Source organism: Ips typographus, linkage group LG12 (genome assembly GCF_016097725.1).
Source record: "Ips typographus isolate SLU linkage group LG12, UJ_Ityp_2.0, whole genome shotgun sequence".
NCBI lineage: Eukaryota > Metazoa > Arthropoda > Insecta > Coleoptera > Curculionidae > Ips > Ips typographus.
The window spans coordinates 2,296,501-2,320,859 of NC_138433.1; the positions used below are offsets into that span (position 1 = coordinate 2,296,501).

General features: G+C 39.7%; 5 protein-coding genes and 1 long non-coding RNA gene across 8 annotated transcripts in view; 4 read left to right on the forward strand and 2 right to left on the reverse strand.

The window, feature by feature from the left end:
- Positions 1-9,403, forward strand: part of LOC145736186 (uncharacterized) — a 35,144-nt gene extending 25,741 nt beyond the window's left edge. Inside the window, exon 3 of the long non-coding RNA XR_014179850.1 lies at positions 9,250-9,403. This is a non-coding gene — a long non-coding RNA (uncharacterized LOC145736186). The remainder of the gene's footprint in view (positions 1-9,249) is intronic.
- LOC145736581 (uncharacterized) lies at positions 1,667-4,941 on the reverse strand. The gene is made up of 2 exons (XM_081991032.1): positions 2,851-4,941; positions 1,667-1,812 (listed from the first exon to the last, which is right to left on the reverse strand). The coding sequence occupies exon 1, from the start codon at positions 3,224-3,226 to the stop codon at positions 2,954-2,956; it is 273 nt and encodes a 90-aa protein (XP_081847158.1). The 5' UTR covers positions 3,227-4,941; the 3' UTR covers positions 1,667-1,812; positions 2,851-2,953.
- LOC145736178 (uncharacterized) lies at positions 8,053-9,193 on the reverse strand. Its single transcript, XM_081990468.1, has 3 exons — positions 8,809-9,193; positions 8,286-8,443; positions 8,053-8,227 (listed from the first exon to the last, which is right to left on the reverse strand). Exons 1-3 carry the CDS (start codon positions 8,939-8,941, stop codon positions 8,171-8,173), a joined length of 348 nt encoding a protein of 115 aa, XP_081846594.1. The 5' UTR covers positions 8,942-9,193; the 3' UTR covers positions 8,053-8,170.
- Positions 9,404-9,452: 49 nt separating the features above from the next.
- On the forward strand, positions 9,453-12,943 carry eIF2Bdelta (eukaryotic translation initiation factor 2B subunit delta; the record flags this gene model as incomplete). Its single annotated transcript, XM_081991130.1, has 6 exons — positions 9,453-9,698; positions 9,782-10,150; positions 10,207-10,427; positions 12,206-12,447; positions 12,503-12,619; positions 12,677-12,943. Coding segments are annotated over 6 exons (1,407 nt in total), but the record flags the coding sequence as incomplete, so codon positions are not given.
- A 147-nt stretch (positions 12,944-13,090) lies between these two features.
- LOC145736172 (androgen-dependent TFPI-regulating protein-like) lies at positions 13,091-15,745 on the forward strand. The gene is made up of 5 exons (XM_081990459.1): positions 13,091-13,447; positions 13,495-13,744; positions 13,795-13,996; positions 15,277-15,433; positions 15,491-15,745. Exons 2-5 carry the CDS (start codon positions 13,535-13,537, stop codon positions 15,663-15,665), a joined length of 744 nt encoding a protein of 247 aa, XP_081846585.1. The 5' UTR covers positions 13,091-13,447; positions 13,495-13,534; the 3' UTR covers positions 15,666-15,745.
- A 147-nt stretch (positions 15,746-15,892) lies between these two features.
- On the forward strand, positions 15,893-22,891 carry LOC145736162 (modular serine protease-like). 3 transcript variants are annotated; one of them, XM_081990441.1, is made up of 11 exons: positions 15,893-17,314; positions 17,369-17,450; positions 18,507-18,629; positions 18,688-18,828; positions 18,879-19,052; positions 20,390-20,919; positions 21,791-21,958; positions 22,012-22,139; positions 22,192-22,365; positions 22,420-22,585; positions 22,643-22,891. In XM_081990441.1, exons 1-11 carry the CDS (start codon positions 17,281-17,283, stop codon positions 22,867-22,869), a joined length of 1,947 nt encoding a protein of 648 aa, XP_081846567.1. In that variant the 5' UTR covers positions 15,893-17,280; the 3' UTR covers positions 22,870-22,891. The 3 variants fall into 3 exon arrangements, with proteins under 3 accessions (XP_081846567.1, XP_081846568.1, XP_081846569.1); XM_081990442.1 differs by having other exon boundaries at positions 17,375-17,450; XM_081990443.1 differs by lacking the exons at positions 15,893-17,314; positions 17,369-17,450 and adding an exon at positions 17,501-18,181.
- Positions 22,892-24,359: the final 1,468 nt, after the last annotated feature.

The following is a 24,359-nucleotide window of genomic DNA, read 5'->3' on the forward strand; positions in this document are numbered from 1 at the left end:
ATGAGCCTATACATGGAAGTGTGCTAACACTTAAAATTACCTAAAAATGCTACATTTTGATACAGTGGAAATCAAATACAATTAAATTGACGTCACAGCTAGCAGATATTTTCCCGGAAAAGCTAAAAAAAAATTAAATCCTACGGGATTTGGCTTGAATTGCCAGGAACCTCTAACATTCGAGTGATTTAGGTTTAAGTGACTTTTCCGGATTTTTTTCCCCCAAAACTGTAAGTCTGAGGAAAAAAAGTAAAGAGACAAGAAAGTTTCTAAACTTATTCAACTACCCCCTGTAATTTTTTCACAGTGAAACTGTCAGTTTGTACCGGGTTATGGCCGAAAGTAGTCAAACTGGGTAATTTAGGCTTGTAAGTGACTTTCCGGATTTTTTTCCCACAAAACTGTAAGTCTGAGAAAGAAAAGTAAAGAGACAAGAAAGTTTCTAAACTTATTGAACTACCCCCTGTAATTTTTTCACAGCGGAATTGTCAGTTTGTACCGGGTTATGGCCGAAAGTAGTCAAACTGTCACATTAATTCTTGACAAATGGTGAATGAGCCTATACATGGAAGTGTGCTAACACTTAAAATTACCTAAAAATCCTACATTTTGATACAGTGGAAATCAAATACAATTAAATTGACGTCACAGCTAGCAGATATTTTGCCGGAAAAGCTAAAAAATCTTGAATCCTACGGGATTTGGCTTGAATTGCCAGAAACCTCTAACATTCGAGTGAATTAAGTTTAAGTGAATTTTCCGGATTTTTTTCCCACAAAACTGTAAGTCTGAGAAAGAAAAGTAACGAGACAAGAAAGTTTCTAAACTTATTGAACTACCCCCTGTAATTTTTTCACAGTGGAACTGTCAGTTTGTACCGGGTTATGGCCGAAAGTAGTCAAACTGGGTAATTTAGGCTTGTAAGTGACTTTCCGGATTTTTTTCCCACAAAACTGTAAGTCTGAGAAAGAAAAGTAAAGAGACAAGAAAGTTCGTAAACTTATTGAACTACCCCCTGTAATTTTTTCACAGTTGAACTGTCAGTTTATACGAGGTTATGGTCAAAAGTAGCCACACTAATTGGTTTAACCTGTGATATCATCAAAATTGAAATTTCAGCCAATAATTCGGCAATTTAAGGGTTACGGTCCTGAAATTTGCGGTGAAGACAGTAAACTGACCTTAAAGCCCAGGGACGTACTGCGTTTTTTCATTAAACAACTCTAACTTCACTTAAACTGTTTGAAAAATCATATACAGATAAAATCAAAGTAAATTGAGGATGACGTTACAGAAAAACTTGACTAGACATTTGTGACGTCACCGTAATCTAGTTTGATTTCGCCTGTACGTGTAAAGCAACTTTTTTTTAGGGTTAGAGCAGCATTTTTCGAATGTTTCCCCCCACATTTTCGTAAGTTGGAACAGGGGAGGAATTTCCCCCCCAAAATTCCACAAATTACCATTTTCCGTAAAATTCCATTCAAATTTTAGTTAAACCCGGAAATAGTTTGAAAACGGTTGCCAAATACCGCCGTTAAATTTAGCATATTCCTGCAGGAAGTAAAGAGTTTAAGTGGGGCAAAAATACCAGTCACGTGACCTTGCCAGTGACATAACCACACTTTTCTAACACGTTTTTTTTATTGTTCGAGAAAAAACTAACCAGTTTCGGTGCGCGTCGGGCCTCATCAGGCTTTGCCATGCTCCTGGGCGCGGGTATTGGCGGTTTTCCACCCGGGGCGGAAAAAGGACGGAAATCTGACGTCACTAGAGACTGTCGGATTTGAGGGGGTGGCGGGGTAAATGGGGCTGCAACAGTGTTTGGTTTTAAATGCAGTTAGTAGTTAAAACTAACGGGGTTACAGTCAAAAACACTTTTTAATGAAACGCAAACAGGGCGAAAAAAAGGCTCAAGTTTGGCGCCCTCTAGCGGCCGAACTGTGCAACCCAGCCCGGTCCGTTCAACGTCACGTGATAGCCCCATTCATTAGCTATCTATGATCATCCGACGTGTTTATACAGAATGTTTCAAATAAGCGAGTTATTCACGATTTTGTGGAAAAGTGTACCGAATTTAGTACAAAATGAAGCTATTCCTATGGGCTGTTGTATTAAGCGCCGCCATATTGGATTTCAACCTGTCAAAGTGGCCATTTTGATTGATTCCCGTCCGGGAAACACGAATTTGCTGTTCGTTTTGCCCTAAGTGGCACCGTTTCGGAACTAACCTCAAAAATATAGAATTTTTTTTTTTTGACAGTTTTCCGGGCGTGGCCCACTTCAAAAATGACATTTTGACAAATGACACTTTACGTCATGTTTGTACAGTCATTTTAAAGATATTTAAGCAGCTAAAGTAAATTAACAAAATTCCCGGGAATTGGATGTAAAATTTGAACTGTCAAGAAAACAGTTTTTGATTTTTCCAAGCAAAACGGTACATTTTTCGAAAAAAGTGTATATAAACTAAAAGTTGCGTTTTAGTAAGGTACATTCGTGGTAAAAATTTCAAAACTCTTAACTAACGTAGTTTTCGAGATATTTACAAAAATGTTTGATCAACTTTGACGACTTCTAGCGGCCAAACGGTGTCACTTAGGGCCGTCCTCTCAACGTCACGTGATAGCCCCATTTATTAGCTATATTTGATCATCTGACACGTTTATACAGAATGTTTCAAATAAGCGAGTTATGAATTTTTTTTTAATTTTTTGAATATTTCAAAATTTTTTTTTGGGATGAAATTTTTGGGCAACCCTGTAACTGAAAAAAACGAGCACAAACAAAAATTAAAAAAAAAAAAGCCAAACACACTGGATTAATTTAAATATGGTTAGACACAATTACCAGTGGGTGGAAACACCGCGCCACCTGCAGGCAAAAAGTGGTAATAATCATTTCTAAACCTAAAAAAAAAACAACAAAAAGTAGCCCAACTAACAACATAACCTCAAAACACGCACCAACTATCCTCTGGAGGGGGTGCGGAAGGTTGAAATCGGGGGGGGACTGGGGGAGCGTGATCGAAACTAAATCTTCGCGACGAGATGCCTGGGGATGGCGAGTCTGGGGCGGAAACGCGTTTCTCCACCACCACGTCCCACCCTTTGGGGGTGGCGGCCAGTTGGCGCCGCCTCAGCGGCGGCGTCGGCGGCGGTTTGAAGCGCAGAAGAAACGTCACCTCGTCTTCGTCGGACGAAGACGAAGAACGGAAATGGTTCATCGCGTTTTTTCTGTTCCGACACTGTCACCAGCCAAACGAGACTGGAAAATCGGGATTGTCTGGACTATTTTCAGGATTTTTCTATCACGGACAACGAGTTCGGACAGTTGGAAGTCTGTCCCAATTACAGAATAGGAGAGACGAGAGAAAATGCCCAGAGAATTAAAGCTTCCGAGGTGGTTTTCTACACTTTGGTGCTGAAATCCCTAGGGAATTTCCGGCGGACAGTCCCTACACTCTACCATCATAATTCCCTAGGGAATTACGGTTACCTGGTAATGGAAAACTTGAAAAAACTCGGATTCCAGCTGTTCCCCAAGGAGAATCCCTTCAACTGTCAAATTTTGACAGTTGACACTAAAAGATTTTTACGGTTGTCAAAATACCAGTTAACGACCTGCAATTTGGTCAAAACTAGAGTGACGTAACTGTCAAAGTGACTGAATTACCAGTTGTCAAATTAAACCAAGTTTGAGTGACACCAATAAGTGCAAGGTTGTCTTTATTGACAAATTTTGACGTTATTTTGACAGGCGACACTATAGCCTTTTTACGACTGTCAAAAGACAATTTAAAGAGCTACAATTTGGTCAAAACTAGAGTGACGTAACTGTCAAAATGACAGAATTATGAGCAGTCAAAGTGAACCAAGTTTGAGTGACACCAATAAGTGCAATATTGTCTTTATTAGCAAATTTTGACGTTATTTTGACAGTTAACACTAGAGACTTTTTACGGTTGTCAAAATACCAGTTAACGACCTAAGATTTGGTCAAAACTAGAGTGACGTAACTGTCAAAATGACAGAATTATGAACAGTCAAAATGAACCAAGTCGAGTGACACCAATAAGTGCAATGCTGTCTTTATTGTCAAATTTTGACGTTATTTTGACAGTTGACATTATAGACTTTTTATTTAAAGTTTGTACTATCTTTTATTTTCTTAGTCTGTTAGTCATAAATCGTCAAATAAGCGAGTTATTAAGGGTCGAAGCAAAAGTAGTCAAAATAACTGTCAGAATGACAGAAAAATCCGGTTTTCTAGGTCACGTGCGTAACTGGGCCACTTAGAGCAAAACAAACGTCGAATTCGTGTTTCCCAGACCGGAATTAGTTGAAAACGACATTTTGACTGGTTAATTCCAATATGGCCGCGGTTAGTATAGTAGGCCCAAAAAATCCCTAATTTGGACTAAATTTTCGTGCACTTTTCCATAAAATCGTGAATAACTCACTTATTTGAAACATTTAGAAAAAATACACCATATGACAAAACAAAGCTAATGAATGGGGCTGTCACGTGACGTTGTCAGGACCGGGGTAAGTTGTGTCGTTCGGCCGCTAGAAGGCGTCAAAGTTGACTTCAAATTTTCCCACTTTTTTGTAAATATCTCGTAAACGGTACAAGTTAGAGACCTGGAATTGTTACCAGGGATACACCTCAATGGGACGCTACTTTTACTGTATAAACACTTTTTTTGGTAAATGTACCGTTTGACCGTGAAAAATCAAAAAACGAATTTTTGACATTTTTTAAAGGGGGTCCCCCCTCCAATTTTTAGCCGAAAAATGTCAATTTTCAAAATTGACTTTGACTGCGCAAATACCTTTGGACGGATGCCAAAAACTTGACTTGGGGTGTCATTAGTCGAAATTCCGTCTGTTAAGGGTGCCACGCCCTGAGAACTGTCAAAAAATGACAGAAAAGCCCTATTTTCAACGTCACGTGCGAAATTGGTCCACTTGGAGCAAAACAAATTTCGAAATTGAGTTTCTCAGGCCGGAATTAGTTGAAAACGTTATTTTGCTTGGTTAAGTTCAATATGGCCGCGGTTAATATCGTAGGCTCAAAAAATCCCTAATTTGTAACGCGTGACTTTGACGCCCTCTAGCGGCCAAACCGTAACGGCTACAGCATCATGTAGCCATATTTTTGGAAACCTCATTGTCTGGACTATCTTTTACCTTCCTAGACTTTTTATCATAAAATGTCAAATAACCGAGTTATTAATTGTCAAAACAACAGTAGTCATAATAACTGTCTTGGTGTGTAACTGGTGAATTTGACGCCCTCTGGCGGGCAAACCTCATTGTCTAAGGACTTTTTGGGAGAATTCATGAGAAATTTGACAGTTTTGACATTAAGGAACTCTTTCATACTTTTTTTTGAGTCACGTGACAGCTGTCAGAACTGTCAAAACTCACTCACCAGTGGCCAGAAGGTATAAAATACCAAATAGTTTTTTTTTTGAGGAATTGCACTGTAAGTTGTTTTCACAGCTCCACGGAGCCAAATTTGACAGTTCTGACGTTAAGGAACTTTTCTTGAGTCACGTGACAGCTGTCAGAACTGTCAAAACTCAATCACCATGGTCTTCAAAGTAGTTGAAAGGTCAAAACGCCAAATAGAAGGGTTTCTTTGAGGAATTTCACTGCAACTACTCTGTACATCTCCATGGAGCTAAATTTGACATTTGGACCGTTAAGGATCGCACAACAACAGTTTGACAGCTGTCAGGTGACGTAGAAAACACATCAAAGTGTCTGCTAATGTCACAACTGTCAAATTTAACTCTACGAAGCCATTAATATCGCTTGCAGGGCGATTGGTCACAGAAATGCAGTTCATCTGCGTATTCCAGTTGTGTAGGTTAGTGTTGAATGAATTTTGACACTTGACAGCTGTCAGGTGACGTAAGAAGCACATCAAAGTGTCACCTGACTTATAAGCCACGCTGTCAAGTGTCATAACTGTCAAATTTCACATCTTTAACTGTCATTTTACGTGACAACTGTCAAAGCTTGTCAACGTTGCCAAAATTACTGCATCACGAATTTTGAGTGTAATTTTCAAGTTAGTCAACCTGGTAGAGGTGTTTTAGAGTCTGAAAACTGTCATTTTTACGCCAAAATCACTCGAATACAGAGGGAAAAACGAGTGTTATACACTCCAACTGTGTAAACTCATTAGCCGAAACTAAAATAACTGTCCCTAGAGATTGGTGTGAAACAAATCGACATATTAAGTGGAAATGACGTTTTCGGGTAACAAAAACCATGTGAAACGAGACGTTTCTCGTCCAAACAGTTCGATCGGCTTGAATAACCGAGTAAAGCCGATCGAAAGGGCTGGAAAATCGTTTTAAGCCTTTAATCACAGTTGGCAGGGTCTGAAAGGACTCAATCATTGAAAAAAAAGGTTAATTAACCACAATTCCATTAGAGGGAGCGATAGAGCAGGAAATATTCAGGCAACCAATTAAAACACCGCAACAATTGCAACGTTGCCCCATTTAAATGTAAATTAACGACTTTTTTTTGCACAACAATGCACACTGGACAAAACCGCAAGTAAAATGATTAGTTTGATGGATCAAAGTGTCAATGTTTGACAGCTGTCAAAAGTGACAGTTAAACGTCAAAATTCAGACAAATGAACGTGCACGTTTGACAGCTCCCACCCTATTACAAATGCGACAGTGTTTCTTTTTATTGACCACCCTGTATATGTTTAATCGTGTGAGGTTTAGCAGGGGGTGACAGATTAGTTCAAGACGAACATTTTGAGCTTTTGACAGTCGCTGACACGTCAAAAATGGCCTAGATATAGGATCGTCAAAATGTTGATGCAATTTCCAAAAAAAAATCAAATATCTCGGAAACGGTTAGAGTTACGAAAATTTTGTAAGAAAGCAAAAATGTTCAGAATCACTTTTTGCATCCAGCGGACTAGATTTACACTCACTCAGCACCCAGTAAACGCGGTCACAATGGACATGGCGTTAGTTTCAAATTTGACTGTTTTTCTTTTTGTTTTTTGACCACCCTGTATATGTTCAACGGTGTTGTGGTTAGCAGGGGGTGAAAGATTAGTTCAAAACGAACATTTTGAGCTTTCTACAGTCGCCGAAACCTCAAAAATAGCGGAAATACGAAATTTTCAAAATTTTGATGCAATTTCCAAAAAAGTCGATTATCTTAGAAACGGTGAGAGTTACGAAAATTTTGCAAGAGACCAAAAATGTTTGGAATGACTTTCTGCACCCAGACGACTAGGTTTACACCCACTTAAAACCGGATAAACGAGGTTACAATTGGCAGTACGTTAGTTTCAAATTTGACTGTTTTTCTTTTTATTTTTTGACCACCCTGTATATGTTCAACGGTGTTGGGGTTAGCAGGGGGTGAAAGATTAGTTCAAAACCAACATTTTGAGTTTTTTATAGTCCCTGAAACCCCAAAAATAGCGGAAATACGATTTTTTCAAAATTTTGATGTAATTTCCAAAAAAAGTCGAATATCTCGGAAACGGTTAGAGTTACGAAAATCTTGCAAGAGACCAAAAATGTTCGGAATGACTTTTTGCACCCAGTCGACCACGTTTACACTTTCTTAGAATGGTCTTTCCTGAAAAAAGGGGCAAATAAGGAAAATCACTTTTTATGGTTGACAATTGATTAAAACCTCACAAAGGCCATAAAAATATTTCATTTCCCCTCTGGTAAAGATAAAAAGCCGTAAAAACAGACCGTTTAGAAAGGACGTGAATATATGGACCACAAATATGCCTGGGTCTCTATTTAAGACCCCGATTTCGGACGTGACTTCCATCAAAATGCCCTCATAATTGCTATTAAGGGTAGAAATATTGACAATACAGCCCCTACGGTGAAATAAGCGTTTTTTGCATAGAAAAATCGATGAAAAAGCGGAGAGATGAACGGTAATCCGGGGGCACAAAAGAACTCAGTCATTAAGGCTTCTATTTTAGTGGTAATGAACTGGTTTAAGTGCCCTAATTAGGGCTGGGGACAAATAAAGAGTGTTTACATCAAGAATAAATTCCCTAAAGCTTTTTTAGTAGAAAAGTGTGGGTTCGGCTTAAATTCCTGTTATTGACAGTATTGAAGACAAACTGCACCTGCTCCTTCCTTTCCAATCAATCAAATTTTAGTTTTCCTAAGGGATTTTCTATTGTTTCTCTTCAAATTATTGATTTCCTAGCAGCCAGGCAAACCCCAAATAAACCTAATCACATTAAAGAATAAATTTCCATACCTGTTGAATCCAGTGGAGGAGAATTTTGGCAATGGCAGGATCGGGGGGCGGCGGAGCGGCACTGTTCTGCAAAGCAGCCGCCAAATTGTTGGCCGCCTCTCGGACTGTTGGAGGACCAAACCCATATTCAGGCGAATGGGCATTCAACGACCCGGAACCTAAACAAAACAATATTCCTGACCAACCGACACATTTATTGGTGCTACTACCATTGGCATTTACTACATTTGAACTACCCCCCGAATGGCACATGTTTAACCACCACCAACGCGTCATTAAGGACCACTAAACAGCCCTACAACACATTCCTAACCAAACATTACAAACTATGCTTTTAAGAGGTAAAAGTGTCGCTTTCCGTGGGGAAGGAAAATCACGACTAAAGGGCCGGTCAGGAAATTGGCAACCTGTTGCCTGCCCTAAGCCGCCGGCGCAACTTTTTAAGCATAACACAGTATAAAACATATGAGGAGAGTTCAAAATCAATGGAAACTACCCCGGACAGCCCAAAATGCTGGTTTACCTGATATAATACCATCCATTTGCATTAGAGCTTGTTCCAGCAGTTTGCTGGCTTCGGTCTGCGGAGACAGTCCGGGCATATTGTCCGGCACCTGATGATCGGGTTTTCCCATTTTATGTCGTTCGCCTATCATTTATAAACCGGAAATCAGGGCAGGAAATTGAGCATTCCTGGTTGATTGATCCCTTGCAAAGGGGGGGGGAGCAAGGAATTTTTACACGTAGTGTCTGGGAAAGTTCACGAACACCAAACTGCGCGTTATATAACACAAATTTAACTTTTTCACTGTAAAATACAGAGAAAACCCACCAAAAAACTGATTTTTTTAACAAAAAAAAATTAATCTCTAAGGTTTTGTTTACTTGTTATTGTCACTGTCAATAGTGTCAATCTTGATTGACTTTTGACGTTTCTACTAGTCTGTTTCACTTTTCCTTCAAGGTTAGACAAGGACAGCAATATTGTCGGGCTTTACCATTGAATCACAGATGACAGACAGTTTGAGGTTAGGGTTCTCGAGAAACTCAAACAACAACAGCTTGCATCAGAATTTTCACTGTTTTTCCAAGTGTTACCACTACAAAATGAGCGCTGGAACAGGTACACTAACCCTTAACCCAGCAACCATTTCAGTTCTATACATTTTCAACCCTTCAGGCAACTCCGTTGCAGGCAAGGAGAAAAAGGGCAAACCGAAAGCCCCACAACCCCTAACCGGTGATAAATTGACGGAAAAACAGCTAAGAAAACTGGAATGGGAGAAAAAATTGGCTGAGGAAAAACTGAAAAAAGAGAGTGAGGACAGTTTGAGCAAAGCTGCAATGAAGGCTAAACGTAGGGAGCAACAAGAGGCTCAGCGGCTTGCCAAAGCTGAAAAGAGCACACCCCTGGTAAGTACGTTTTCAGTTTAACTTAATTAGGTTAGGTTAGTAGTGTTTGGGTCAAATTTTGGTACCAATTACTCACTGTGTAGGTTAAAAACAAGGAAACCCCCAAAACTGAACTGAAACCAGCTCCAGCCACTAAAAAACCTTCATCAGGGGTTCACCCCAACCAGAAAAAGCCCTCAGAAGCAAAAAAACAAGTTCAACTAGTAAAACATTTGTACAGAATCCCGGATCCGGAATATTCATCAAAAGTGGTCAACTACAAAGATATTCATCCTGTTTTTGTAAAGCTGGGTGTACAGTACCGGGAAAAAGTGATAATAGGCTCAAACGCTCGCGCTTTAGCCTTGCTAGCGTCCATACAATGTTTAGTGAAAGACATGCAAGTACCTGCCAAACAAGAGTACTGCAGGTACTTGGAAAATGTACTGCAAAACTGCACTAAATACCTTCAAGTAGGTTGTGCTTGAGTGTTAAAAAAAAGTCATTTTTTAATGGTGGTAAATTGCAGGATTGTCGTCCTTTTGCAGTGTCTATGACTAATGTTTTAAGGGCTTTTAAAACGCAACTGAGACGTATCAAAACCGCACTAACTGACAGCGAAAAACGGGCTTTACTGACCGATTTCATTGAGACTTACATAAGTAACGATATGAAGAAGGCTTGGGATGCAATTTGTATTAAAATTACGGATGACATAATGGATGGAGACGTCATTCTGACTTACGCATGGTAAGTGATGGGTAATAAAGAAAAATCAAAGTAAACGGGGATGACGTCATTGATGTCAGATGTTTCTAGTAATCTATAAGAATCAAATTATATTCATAGAAAGTTTTACCTTAAAGAAGGCCTTGAAAAAAAAAATTCAGTTTAAAGTAATTTTATCTGTCAATTGTCATTTATACTGTCAAAATTGATTACAAAGCTCGTCAATTTCATCATTTTCAATATCAAATTTAGGCCCCAAGTCTCCAAATTTGTTAAATATGAATTTTAATTTTGTAATTCAAACCAAAGTCAATATCATCATTTTGTACCTGATCATGCTTGACTGAGGTCCAGTTTGACAGTTGTGACGTATCTGACAGTTACCACGTGACCCTTAGACAGTATTTAGTCTGATGGTGACGTCACAACTGTCAAAAAACCTTCCGAAAAGCTATAAAAACCATTTTTTGTTGAAACATACGAAAAGCTTCACTCTGGTAGGTTTACAGCCTGACTGAGGTCGAGTTTGACAGTTGTGACGTATCTGACAGTTACCACGTGACCCGAAGACAGTATTTAGTCTGATGGTGACGTCACAACTGTCAAAAACCTTTCCATAAAGTTGTAAAGTAGATTTTTTCGTTGAAACATACAAAAAGCTTCACTCTGGTAGGTTTACAGCCTAACTGAGGTCCAGTTTGACAGTTGTGACGTATCTGACAGTTACCACGTGACCCTTAGACAGTATTTAGTCTGATGGTGACGTCACAACTGTCAAAAAACCTTCCGAAAAGCTATAAAAACCATTTTTTGTTGAAACATACAAAAAGCTTCACTCTGGTAGGTTTACAGCTTGATTGAGGTCCAGTTTGACAGTTGTGACGTATCTGACAGTTACCACGTGACACGAAGACAGTATTTAGTCTGATGGTGACGTCACAACTGTCAAAAACCTTTCCATAAAGTTGTAAAGTAGATTTTTTCGTTGAAACATACAAAAAGCTTCACTCTGGTAGGTTTACAGCCTGACTGAGGTCCAGTTTGACAGTTGTGACGTATCTGACATACAGACATTCAAAAAGTGTCACTTTTGTAGGTCTGCACAATATAAATTCAAATGGACAGATTGGCAACGTTGCAGTAATCTGATTAGTGACCGTTTTTAAATAATTTTAAGACAAATTGCAATTCGGCAACACTGTAAAAATGTCGTACTAAATTTGGAAAATTGACAGTCTCTCAGACCAAAACAGCTATTGTGACACTTTTTGCTTTAACCGCTAATAACTCTGTTAATCAAAGAGTTAGGTTAGAATGTTACCGAAGGTAAAAGATAGTGCAATTTATGGGCTTTTCAAAAATGTGACAAAACTAGGTTTTAGTCCTGACCGTTTGGCCGCTAGAGGGCGTCAAAGTCACGTCTGTCAGACCAAAACAGTGATTTTGGCCCTTTTTTGCTTCAACCGCAAATAACTCTGTTAATCAAAGAGTTAGGTTAGAATGTTACTGAAGTTAAAAGATAGTCCAGTTTATGGGCTTTTCAAAAATGTGACAAAACTAGCTTGTTGTCATTACCGTTTGGCCGCTAGAGGTCGTCAAAGTCACGTCTGTCAGACCGAAACAGTAATTTTTGCTTTGACAACTAGAATCCCAAAATACAAAATATACGAGGGTGTCCCACATTTCAAACTGTTACCACTGTATAACCTGACTTTTGTTGACCAGAACTTTTGACATTATAGTGACGTCATCCAAATGGAATTTGATTTTTCCTATACAATGTAATTGGGAATTTCCAGCTCGTCGTTGATCAGAAAAGTGCTGCAGGAAGCCCACGAAAACGGTAAGCAGTTTTCGGTTATTGTAGTTGACAGTCGGCCGTTGTGGGAAGGACGGGAAATGTTGCGCAGACTCGTTAGTGCGGGGATCAAATGTAGTTACGTTCTCATAACCGGTTTGAGTTGCGTTATGCGACAGGTTACTAAAGTACTCTTGGGAGCGCACGCTTTGCTAGCAAACGGCAGCGTTATGTCACGTATAGGTACTATTTTTTTTCAAACCATTTGACCGCGTACTAACAAACTAAATAATTGCAGGTACAGCCCAGGTGGCTTTGGTGGCTCAGGCCTATAACAAACCGGTGTTGGTTTGTTGCGAGTGTTACAAGTTCAGCGAACGCGTTCAGATCGATTCGTTCGTCTACAATGAAATTGGTAGGTGCTGTCAAAAATAAAAAAAAAAGTGTCATTTTGTTTGACGTTTATTACCAGGCGACCCAAATATGTTGCTGACAGTTGACACATCGAACAGACCCAGCTTGTTGCTAGCGCAACAAGACAATGCCAAATTAAATATTCTCAATTTGCTTTATGACGTCACACCACCGGATTTGGTGACTGGCGTAGTTACGGAACGGACCAGATTGCCTTGCACCACTGCCCCAGCGGTTTTACGAATAAACGCCGGTGAAAATCCAGCTTAGGTATTTTTTTTAGTAGCATTTTTTTTAATATAAATGTAACGCAATTATTACGTCATACCATTTTACTTTGATTTTTGCCATATGTAGGGGGGGGGGTTCAACCACTGTTCCGGTAAAAAACTGACACTGTTGGGCTTTTTCCCGAATTGCTGTTACAATGCGGCTTGAAAAACTCACGAACGGCAGCAAACAAAAATAACTCACGCAAATAACCTCAAGTTTGGATTTTAAACCGTAAAAATTCATCTAATCCTCAAAAAACTCAATTTCCACAATACAAACTGTCACCACTATTCCGCGCCATATTGGAATTTTTGACAAGCACTTTCTAGTATAGTAGGCGGTGCAACACTGTTCGATTGTTAAATTGCGTCATCGTGACGTATAACTCGCCAGGGCACGCTCGACGCAGCGTCAAAACGAAGGATAGGCAACCGCAGTTACACAAACGTGAAAGACGCGTTGCCTAACCTAAATTAAACAGTTATTCTAGTTTGTGTTTACTACGGTACTTATACAGAATGTTTCAAGGAACTTTTTTGATTAATCCGTGTACCAGGTAATTATTAAGGTGAAACGGGTCTAATCGCTAAGTTCAAGGTTCAGTTAATCATCAGTAGGTTATTGAAAACGTTATCGAAACGAAATGTTGGTTAAGGAACGGAAAATCAATGAAAGAAAACCGGAATTTAGGGGCAGTTTGTCCGTTTTGCTGTTATACGCCACCATTCTGGGTTATTACGTTTTTACGGGGGTTGCGCATAAAGTTACCCTGGACAGGAGTTCCGCGTCCAAAGTGGCAACCCTGCAAAACATGAAGCGATTCCGGCATCTATTTTTCACCGGATGGAATTTTGTAAGTGACTCACCCGGTATGGTAACCGGAAATAATTTCAAACTTTCCAGGCGCTCCAAATAATTTTTCTGCTTCTTGCTGTCGGTGACGAAACTGCCAAATTGACAAATTTGGTCAATTTGCAAAAAAGAACGGGAAAACTCCGTTTTCACTTGTTCACCGCTCTGGTTTTTCCCAGTTCGTTGTTGGTTGCGTCGTTTTTCTGGACAGTCTGGCACCTGGACAGGGAACTGATATTTCCTAAAGCACTGGGTAAGTTATTGACAGAGAAACAATTGATAATTGCATGCGCGAGAAAAGGACAGAAAAACCAAAAAAAAAATCTAGTAAACTGTAACTTTGTGGCAGTGTTGTCACACTGTCAAGTCATAAGTTGTTTGACTTACTTAAATGTTTCATTTAAGCAACTAGGTTACTTGACTAGAGATGCTATACAGAGTGGTCAAAAGAGGGTTTCAAGAGCTACAAATTGATATATTGAACCACCTTGTAACTGTCAAAACAACCGAGTTACGGACTGTCAAAGTGGAGATTGTTTGATTCAGGCCTTACTTAGTGCACTCTGTATTTACTACTAAATTTCTCAGTTATTTGACTGGTAACTATAGGCACTATACAGGGTGATTAAAAGAGGGTTTCAAGAGCTACAAATTGATATATTGAACCACCCTGTAACTGTCAAAGTAACCGAGTTACAGGCTGTCAAATGGGAGACTGCTTGATTCAGACCTGACTTGGTCCACTCTGTATTTACTACTAAATAACTCAGTTCTTTGACTGGTGACTATAGTCACTATACAGGGTGGTCAAACAAGGCTTTCTAGGGCTACACAAAACATTCTGTAACTGTCAAAATTACCGAGTTGTGGACTGTCAAAGTGGCAACTGTCAAATTCTGTGCATTCATTTCCATTGAAAGCCATCCCGCATTGACAAGGTTTCCTTTATAGTTCTATGATCGGTTGTGACGCAATTTTCTAGTACAAAATGTCATTTTTCCGCTGTCAATGTGAAAACTCATACTAATGGAGATATAAAATGCATTAGAATAACTTTGCTACCACTTAGAAAAACAAAATAAAATCTGTTACTTTTATAGCTCTACCATTGAATTTCTGACACTCGTGACGTTTGTTTTTTGTAGTATGACAGTTGACGTATACGTATGCCAGTGTTTGACATCTGTCACATGTACTGCATCTGTTCAAAACCTCTCTCGTAGAGCTATAAAGTGTAACTTGTAAGAATATTTTGTTATCACCTTTTTGCGTCACATAAATACATTTTAGAGGTTCATGGTTTGAAGATTTGACTGGCGTGAAGTATTGTCCTATGCGAGACATTGTTTTGACAGCTGTCACATAAAGTGCATCAGTCAAAATCCGACTCGTAGAGCTATAAAGTGGTATTTTGCTATCACTTGCACTTGATTCAACTTATACGTCTATAATGAGGGTTTTTGACAGTTGCGTGACACGGTTGTGTAGTTTGACAGCTGTCACATATACTGCACTTGCGCTATAAACTTCCAGACGACGTCTATCCAAATTGGCTCAACCACACGCTGCACACCGTGATAATCGTTCCTTTGCTCGTGGAGGTGCTGTCAAACAGTCACAATTTGACGCTGTCATCCACCAATAGGGCTTTGACAGTTTTGACAGTTTACTGTACGGTGTACCAAGCGTTGTAAGTACCAATTTTCTGTCTGATTGATAGGTTAATGGTTTTTTTTTACGTCACCAGATACGTGGGCGTGTACTATTTGCACGGAGTGTGGTTGTACCCGATTTATGGGGTTTTGAATTGGCCGCAACGAATCGGGCTCGTATTGGTCCAATTTGTTTCGGCGCTTCTCTATCAGCGCATTGGCATTTTTTTGCTTAAACCCACCAGCTCGAATAAAATAAAATCGAAATAAACCATTGACATATAAAGTGGAAAGTGGGGACACTTTAGAGCGCAAGCCTATAATTTCTATTACTACCCACTATTTATGTATTTTTGTGTTTTTATTGTGTTTTTCATCGTAAACCTTTAAGTTTACCGTTACTAGGCCATAATGGTTACTTAACCTCAAAGATCAAGGCTGTCTTGACTGAAAAAATGACGCTCATAACCTTAAAACTGATTTAAAGCCGTTTTGACTTTCGAGAATTTTTTGCTCTGAAACTGTGGCTCTGACAGCAAAAAGTCAAGAGAGGAGAAAGTTTCCAAACTTATCCAACTACCTCCTGAATTTTTTTCACGTTCGAACTGTCATTTGTTACCGAGTTATGGCCAAAAGTACAAAAGTACTGCAAGAAAACTACAAAACTGTGACTCTTATTGTTTCTGAACAAATTTTGACAGTTTTGATGTTAGTGACAGTTGGCAAGTGGTTCTAGAACATTATTTACTTTAACAGTCACGTGACAACTGTCAAAATAATTATCATAAACTGAAAAACCTGTAAAATTTCATGTATTGCAAGAAGAGTTTACAAAACTGTGATTCTTATCGTTTTTGAACAAATTTTGACACTTATGACGTTAATGACAATTGTCACGTGATCCTAGAACACTATTTACTGAGACAGTCATGTGACAACTGTCAAAATAATTATCATAAACTGAAAAACCTGTAAAATTTCATGTATTGCAAGAAAACTTTACAAAACTGTGATACTTATCGTTTCTGAACAAATTTTGACAGTTTTGACGTTAATGACAGTTGTCACGTGATCGTAGAACACTATTTACTGAGACAGTCATGTGACAACGGTCAAAATAATCATCATAAACTGGAAAACCTGTAAAATTTCAAGTATTGCAAGAAAACTACAAAACTGTGATTCTTGTTGTTTTTGGACAAATTTTGACAGTTTTGATGTTAGTGACAGTTGGCAAGTGGTACTAGAACATTATTTACTTAGACAGTCACGTGACAACTGTCAAAATAATCATCATAAACTGGAAAACCTGTAAAATTTCATGTATTGCAAGAAGACTTTACAAAACTGTGATTCTTATCGTTTCTGAACCAATTTTGACGTTAATGACAGTTGTCACGTGATTCTAGAACATTATTTACTTAGACAGTCACGTGACACCTGTCAAAATAATTATCTTGGAGCTCAAAAACCTGTCTAGCGTTAGGTAGCTACAAAACAATGATTCTTATCTTTCTGAACAAATTTGAACAGTTTTGACGTTAACGACAGTTGCCACAGGACAGTGTAGTCAGCTTAAAGCGATTGACAAACAGAGGGCGCCACTTAATGACGTCATTTGCCTTTTAACCGATACGCACCATATAACAGCTAGACTAGAGGTTAACGCGGTTTACGAGACGAAACAAACGGGTTTCCCAGGATTTCTTCTGACCAGAAATTCCACTTTTGCGTCATTGTTCGTTCGTCGGTAGCCTTGTCGAGTGCAGCACAAATTTTTGTTTGGTTAATAACAAGCAAAATCGATTATCAAGCGAAAATGTTAAAGGTCCCGGACGATATGCGAACGTTTACTTAACGGCAAAGCAGTTTTACGTCCGAAAAAATGCGTAAAGTGATTGTATTAATTGCCATTCTGGGTAAGTAGCTTCGAACCGTGGGTAAAATACAGTTTTATGCGAGGGATTTTGTAGTTTTAGGTGTGCCAAAGGGGACACAAACGTACAATGTGAGTTACAGTAGAGCGAGACGACAGGCTGGACAGAATTGTCAAAGGTAAGTGACTTTGTACAGTACAATTAACAGTAATTAATACAAAACATAGGCAACACATCTTTGTTGTTTGTGTAACGGTGGTTGCCTACCTATAACTCATATTCATAGACTATTACTGTCAAATATCAAAAAGAACAATTTTAGGTTAAGTTCCTTATATTGTGTTGTTTTGTTTGATTTTTACCCACTTTTCTGTTTTAGTGGCGTAAATATTAACGAAATTCCATTAAATTAATTAGACAGGTGCGTTAATTGACCGTGGAAAACGTTTTTTGTAAGGGTGTTACTGTTGGAAAGTTTTTAGTAGTGTTTAGAGGCCTCTGGCACTTTCAAAATGGTTCTAGAGGCTTCTGGCAAGTGTCCACTAACCAGGCTTCTGTTAAGTTGTTCAGTATTGCAAGAGAAAAGTGCTTTCAGCGCGACAAAGTGTCTTTAAGTGCTTTTTGGATTTATTATTGAAAAATTCCCTTGTCAAGGAAAATTTATTTGTCTCTCTCACTCGCGTACTGTATAGACTGAGACAGCTAATATGGAATTGACAGCCGTCATTGACGAGATCAAGCAAGCCGTGGTCAAACCAAAATGTCGTATTTAGTGCCCCTTCCGGTAAAAATTAGTGTTTTCACCTTTAATTAGTGTAAAAACATGACCAATAGGTGCATAGGCGTGAATATTGATGATTTCCACCTTATAACAGTATAAAATTGGGGTGATAGGTTCCAGAGCAAACAGTAAGTGTCTTAAATTGGCAGTTTTGAGTAACTTGTGCACCAACTACACAGTTGCGGTAAAACATCGCAAATTTGCGTTGAAAAACTGACAAATTCACGTACTGTATACACCCACAGTCATTTTTAAGGTTTATATGATCAGACTGTGACTGTATTTGTAGTGAATGCTATTAAACGTTCACAGTCTGAACCTTCAAAATGGCTGGTGGTGTGTTATCGTTTGCAATCTTGGTCACCCATTCCGGTCTCCTGATAACAGGACCGTTATCAAATGGGGGATCACGTGATTGTACTGAAACTACAACAATTTTTTATGTATACACAGTGACCCAATTAAGTTCCAATGTCAGACCAGTGCAGACTGTATCGATTCGGACAAAATGTGCGATGGTATGGAAGACTGTCGGGACGGAAGCGACGAGCGAGATACAGTGTGTCGAAGAATACCGTAAGTTGAGCAGGAGCAGGACAAACTGTTTTGTCTACACCCTGTATATACCAACCAGGTGTCCCGGTTACTTGTTTCGGTGCAGTTACGGCGCATGTATCGACGCCGACTTTAAATGTAACGGCGTGAAAAATTGCCGGGACAATTCGGACGAAACCAACTGTCCAACGCTAATCAACAAAGTTAATACGAACTGCAGGTGAGTGGTGCTTTGTCTGGTCCACTGTGTAAAAAATCGAACGATGCTAGGTCGGACGAGTTCGAGTGCCGGAATGGACAGTGCATCGAAATGGACGCTCGTTGCAACGGAATCGAAGAGTGCACGGACAAAAGTGACGAAACTGAGGAATTGTGCCTGAACACTGATTGTCCCGAGTATACGTACAAGTGTCGTTACGGCGCTTGCGTCGATGGTGATTCGAGGTGAGTGCACACGCGATCAGGTTCAATCAGTCACGTGATAACTCCCATTCGCCAAATGTTTGTTTGTAACTTAATACTAGGCGCATTCACCAATTGTCAAGAATTTTTTTTTTCGGGAATTTTAAAGTGACTCACCCTGTATATCCCGTAATTTTTTTCAGAATTTTAGTCCTTCAATGACAGGGTGAAACACGTTTGACCACCAAACCAATTTTCAAACATTACCCACAATTACAAATTTTCTTTTAGAACCGCCATTTTTTTTCAGGAATTTTAAAGTGACTCACCCTGTAAATCCTGTAATTTTTTCAGATTTTTTTTTCCTTGAATTAAGGCAGATATAGGGTGAAACATGTTACGCAATGCCACACTGTCGTTCTCTTGCTAGAAATCAGCGCCATTTTGTAAAATTGGTCTACAGCGGTCACGTGACTGTTGTCAAGAATTTTAGCCAAAATTTTGATTTGAAAACCATTTTTCACGGTTCTGACTCACTTTTGGGGATCACGTGACTGTATTTGTTTTGTTTGTTATTTTATTACTTTTCAAGTATGTTTCCTTGTTTTGTAGCTCTATGGGATTGAATTTGACAGTTGTCAGGTTTAGACCAGACCACAAAAGGGCTAAAACTGATGTTCAAATGTCACAACTGTCAAAAACGCACTCATGAAGCTATAAAATGCATTTTTCCTAATTCATTCAGTATTCTTTTCACGTATGTTTCCGTGTTCACTTCAAACAGAAAACTGGACGAGTTGCGCGCGTCCGCACCAATTGACAGCGTTCGGCTTCCATTAACCCGTACACACCGAGTGGAGCCGAAGTGTCACGAAGGCGCTCAGAACGCGGACGCGCACAAACTCTCCCAACACTTTTGATAAGATTTTTGGCCCAAATTTTGAATAAAAAGCCAACGGTTGTGACTCACTTTTGGGGGTCACGTGACTGTATGGCCTACATTTCTAGCATACTTTTTACGTGTCACAGAAATTTTAACCGTGCAATTGGTCTACAAAAGTCATGTGACTGTTTTACATGTTCTAAATAGTATTTTCGAGGGTTTTTACTTAAATTTTACTTAAAAAGCATTTTTCAAGCTTAATTTGGACTTGTCAGACTGTTTTGAGGCTTGCAATTGGTCTACAGCGGTCACGTGACTGTTCAGACATATTCTGAATGGTGTTTTCAAGATTTTTAGCTTGCATTTTGATTAATGATCAGAAAAGTCCAAAGTAGGCGCATGTCTGTAGCATAACAATAATTGACAGACGTCAAGCGACCACAACTGTCATTCTGACGTAACAAAACTGTCAAATGTCAGAAAAGTTTCTTTTTAGGTGTAACGGGGTGAAAAATTGCGCAGACAATTCGGACGAAGCAAACTGCGCACCCACCGTGACCACCACCACCTCAAATCCACCGGTAGCGACCACCCCGTCGAACAATTACTGCACAACGCCGCCCCACCCCGCAAACGGTCAATGGATCTACCTGTACAACGCGTACGACGCGACGTTGCCAAACGTGGCGGTCAAACCGAAAACCACGATCATTTTCCGGTGCAACAAAAACTACAAACTGTCCACCACCGCGGACGAGGGCCAGTTGGTTTACTGCACGGACGCGGGACGTTGGAGCTCGACAGTGTTGCCGCAATGTTTGCGTTTGTGTCCGAAGCGCGTGAACAAGAACCACGTGACGCTCGAGTGCAGTTTGGACGGGTCGAAGATCGGTTGCGACAAGGCAACGCCGGGCACTCGGATGACGTATCGGTGCGCGTCGTATTTTGAGCCCGCGTCTGCGTGGAACGTCAATATTTGCGGCGAGAACGGCGAATGGAACTACGACGAGGCGAAATGTCAAGAAAGTAAGTTTCGGTGACGTCATTATTGTCCGTCCTGTTCTATTACTCGTCAACTGAGCGAGATGAGAGGAATTTCTGTCCGCCATTGAAAAAATTACTTTTGACAGTTGTTGACATGCGTACTAGAACGGAATTAAGACAGAAATTGTCACAACTGTCAAAAATGCATTCAACCAAACTCCAACTGATTTTTTAACTTTTCCTGTACAAGACTAAATTTGACAGTTGCCGTCAAACGTCAAAACTGCCAAAATTGACATTTGACACTTGTCAAATTAGAAGCAGACGAAACTAAGTCAGAAACGGACAGTCAAACGTCACAACTGTCTAAATTGTGACATTTAAAGGTATAAAGTGCATTTCAGCTAATTCGAACAGGTTTTCCTACTTTTCAAGTATGTTTGCTTTTTTTAGACTTTTATGGTATCAAATTTGACAGTTGCTAGGTTTAGAATGACCCAAATGACAGCTAAACCTGCCAACTGTCAAAATTGCACTCACAAAACTATAAAATGCAAAGTCAACCTGTCAAACCATGTTTTCTGGTTTTATACCTTTGTGGAATTGAATTTGACAGTTGTCAGGTATAGAAAGTACCAAAAAACAGCTGAAACTGGCTGCCAAATGTCGTAACTGTCAAAACTCTACTCGTGAAGCTGTAAAATGTACTTTTCACGTATGTTTCCGTGTTCACTTCAAACAGAGAACTGGACGAGTTGCGCGCGTCCGCACCAATTGACAGCGTTCGGCTTCCATTAAGCCGTACACACCGAGTGGAGCCGAAGTGTCACGAAGGCGCTCTGAACGCGGACGCGCACAAACTCTCCCAACACTTTTGTGTGCTGCTTGAGGAATTTTTTTGTTTTTTGGTTAGTTTGCGGAGAGAAACGCGTTTCTGTGGAACCGCTGGTGATTGGTGGAAAGAACGTGAACAGAGGAGAGTATCCGTGGATGGTGGCGTTGTACTCCAACAAGGAAAGTTTTCCCGACTACACTAACATATGCGGCGGATCACTTTTGTCCACTTCTATAGTGATAACAGGTGAGTTTCCCAAGAAAATCGTTTGCTACAGTCGAAATCAAAGTAATTTGCAGCGGCTCACTGTGTAACGATCCAGGACACGGGCGATTTGATCGATCACAAGTTCTATAAAGTGTCCGCTGGTAAATACTATAATCGTTATGGCGATTCTAGGGACAACAACACCGCGCAGTATTCATCGGTAAATTTCAAGGAGTAATTTAAACATTCCGCCATTTTGATTACCATTTTAGGTCAGGAAAATTATAAAACACGAGTGGTATAAAGGGCAAATACAGAATTTCCGCTACGACATCGCTCTACTAAAACTGGAGATTCTGTTTGCTCTGTCTAAAGTAGTGCAACCGGTGTGTTTGCACACTAGTGACGTCACCAATCCGTTGCTCCGGCCCAGAAATATTGCCACCGTAAGCCTAGACGCCGCGTGACGTCATCGCAATCTACTTTGATTTTGTCGCTAGGTGACCGGCTGGGGTTACACGAGCGCCACCGGGCGACCCTCTGACGTACTAAAAGTGGTCGAGTTGGAGTACGTGGATCAGTCGCAGTGCCGATCGGAACTGGATCCGTCGTTTGCTGCGCAGTACTTGGTGGAGGACAAAATATGCGCCGGACACGTCAATAAAAGTACGCGAGTTCAAACAAATTTGATGTGACGTCATTCTAATTTTGTTTGATTTGCAGATACCAGTGTTTGTCAGGGTGATAGTGGAGGTGGTTTAGTGGTGCAAGGACCGAAGAATCGCTACTATTTGCAAGGTGTGGTCAGTTTAGGGCAAGGAGCGATCGAGGATAACCAACGGAGCTGTCGTAGCGAACGTAGAGCCCTATTCACCGACGTGAACAAATATTTGGAGGGGCCGAACTATTGGATTCAAGAACAAATCCAACGATTGCACAGTACAGTTTGAATAAATAGTGATTTTCAGTAAATTGTGTTTAATTTCGTCGTTCAAGAAAGTTTTCTTCACAATTGGCGAATGCGCCTAGTAATCACACACGAAACATCTGTCCTAATACAAATCTCGGTTTGCGGTGAATTTGATACAAAATAAATTTTTTTCAGAAAACGCAAAATTTTATAAAAATCGGAAATAGTATTAGGAGAGCAGAAATGCGCTGGGGTACATTTTTACTATTAAGCGCATTCGCCAATTGTCAAGAAAACGCAAAATTTTATAAAAATCGGAAATCGTATTAGGAGAGCAGAAATGCGCTGGGGTATATTTTTACTATCAGGCGCATTCACCAATTGTCAAGAAAACGCAAAATTTTATAAAAATCAGAAATCGTATTAGGAGAGCAGAAATGCGCTGGGGTACATTTTTACTATCAGGCGCAATCGCCAATTGTCAAGAAAACGCAAAATTTTATAAAAATCGGAAATCGTATTAGGAGAGCAGAAATGCGCTGGGGTACATTTTTACTATCAGGCGCATTCGCCAATTGTCAAGAAAACGCAACATTTTATAAAAATCGCAAATTGTATTAGGAGAGCAGAAATGCGCTGGGGTACATTTTTACTATCAGGCACATTCGCCAATTGTCAAGAAAACGCAAAATTTTATAAAAATCGGAAATCGTATTAGGAGAGCAGAAATGCGCTGGGGTACATTTTTACTATCAGGCGCATTCGCCAATTGTCAAGAAAACGCAAAATTTTATAAAAATCGGAAATCGTATTAGGAGAGCAGAAATGCGCTGGGGTACATTTTTACTATCAGGCGCATTCGCCAATTGTCAAGAAAACGCAAAATTTTATAAAAATCGGAAATCGTATTAGGAGAGCAGAAATGCGCTGGGGTACATTTTTACTATCAGGCGCATTCGCCAATTGTAAAGAAAACGCAAGTTTATAAAAATCGGAAATTGTATTAGGAGAGCAGAAATGCGCTGGGGTACATTTTTACTATCAGGCGCATTCGCCAATTGTCAAGAAAACGCAAAATTTTATAAAAATCGGAAATCGTATTAGGAGAGCAGAAATGCGCTGGGGTACATTTTTACTATCAGGCGCATTCGCCAATTGTAAAGAAAACGCAAGTTTATAAAAATCGTAAATTGTATTAGGAGAGCAGAAATGCGCTGGGGTACATTTTTACTATTAAGCGCATTCGCCAATTGTCAAGAAAACGCAAAATTTTATAAAAATCGCAAATTGTATTAGGAGAGCAGAAATGCGCTGGGGTACATTTTTACTATCAGGCGCATTCGCCAATTGTCAAGAAAACGCAAAATTTTATAAAAATCGCAAATTGTATTAGGAGAGCAGAAATGCGCTGGGGTACATTTTTACTATCAGGCACATTCGCCAATTGTCAAGAAAACGCAAAATTTTATAAAAATTGCAAATTGTATTAGGAGAGCAGAAATGCGCTGGGGTACATTTTTACTATTAAGC

What these genes read in the sequence shown, in the direction of transcription:
- LOC145736178 (XM_081990468.1), bottom strand. Translation starts at nt 8,941, where the DNA reads ATGATAGGCGAACGACATAAAATGGGAAAACCCGATCATCAGGTGCCG. An exon ending in AATGGATGGTATTATATCAG is followed by an intron (nt 8,444 to 8,808) that starts GTAAACCAGCAT and finishes TGTTTTGTTTAG; the next exon opens with GTTCCGGGTCGTTGAATGCC. An exon ending in TCCTCCACTGGATTCAACAG is followed by an intron (nt 8,228 to 8,285) that starts GTATGGAAATTT and finishes CCTGGCTGCTAG; the next exon opens with GAAATCAATAATTTGAAGAG.
- LOC145736172 (XM_081990459.1), top strand. Translation starts at nt 13,535, where the DNA reads ATGTTGGTTAAGGAACGGAAAATCAATGAAAGAAAACCGGAATTTAGG. An exon ending in GATATTTCCTAAAGCACTGG is followed by an intron (nt 13,997 to 15,276) that starts GTAAGTTATTGA and finishes ATAAACTTCCAG; the next exon opens with ACGACGTCTATCCAAATTGG. An exon ending in TGTACGGTGTACCAAGCGTT is followed by an intron (nt 15,434 to 15,490) that starts GTAAGTACCAAT and finishes TTACGTCACCAG; the next exon opens with ATACGTGGGCGTGTACTATT.
- LOC145736162 (XM_081990441.1), top strand. Translation starts at nt 17,281, where the DNA reads ATGCGTAAAGTGATTGTATTAATTGCCATTCTGG. An exon ending in TGCGTCGATGGTGATTCGAG is followed by an intron (nt 19,053 to 20,389) that starts GTGAGTGCACAC and finishes GTTTCTTTTTAG; the next exon opens with GTGTAACGGGGTGAAAAATT. An exon ending in CACTTCTATAGTGATAACAG is followed by an intron (nt 21,959 to 22,011) that starts GTGAGTTTCCCA and finishes AGTAATTTGCAG; the next exon opens with CGGCTCACTGTGTAACGATC.
- LOC145736581 (XM_081991032.1), bottom strand. Translation starts at nt 3,226, where the DNA reads ATGAACCATTTCCGTTCTTCGTCTTCGTCCGACGAAGACGAGGTGACG.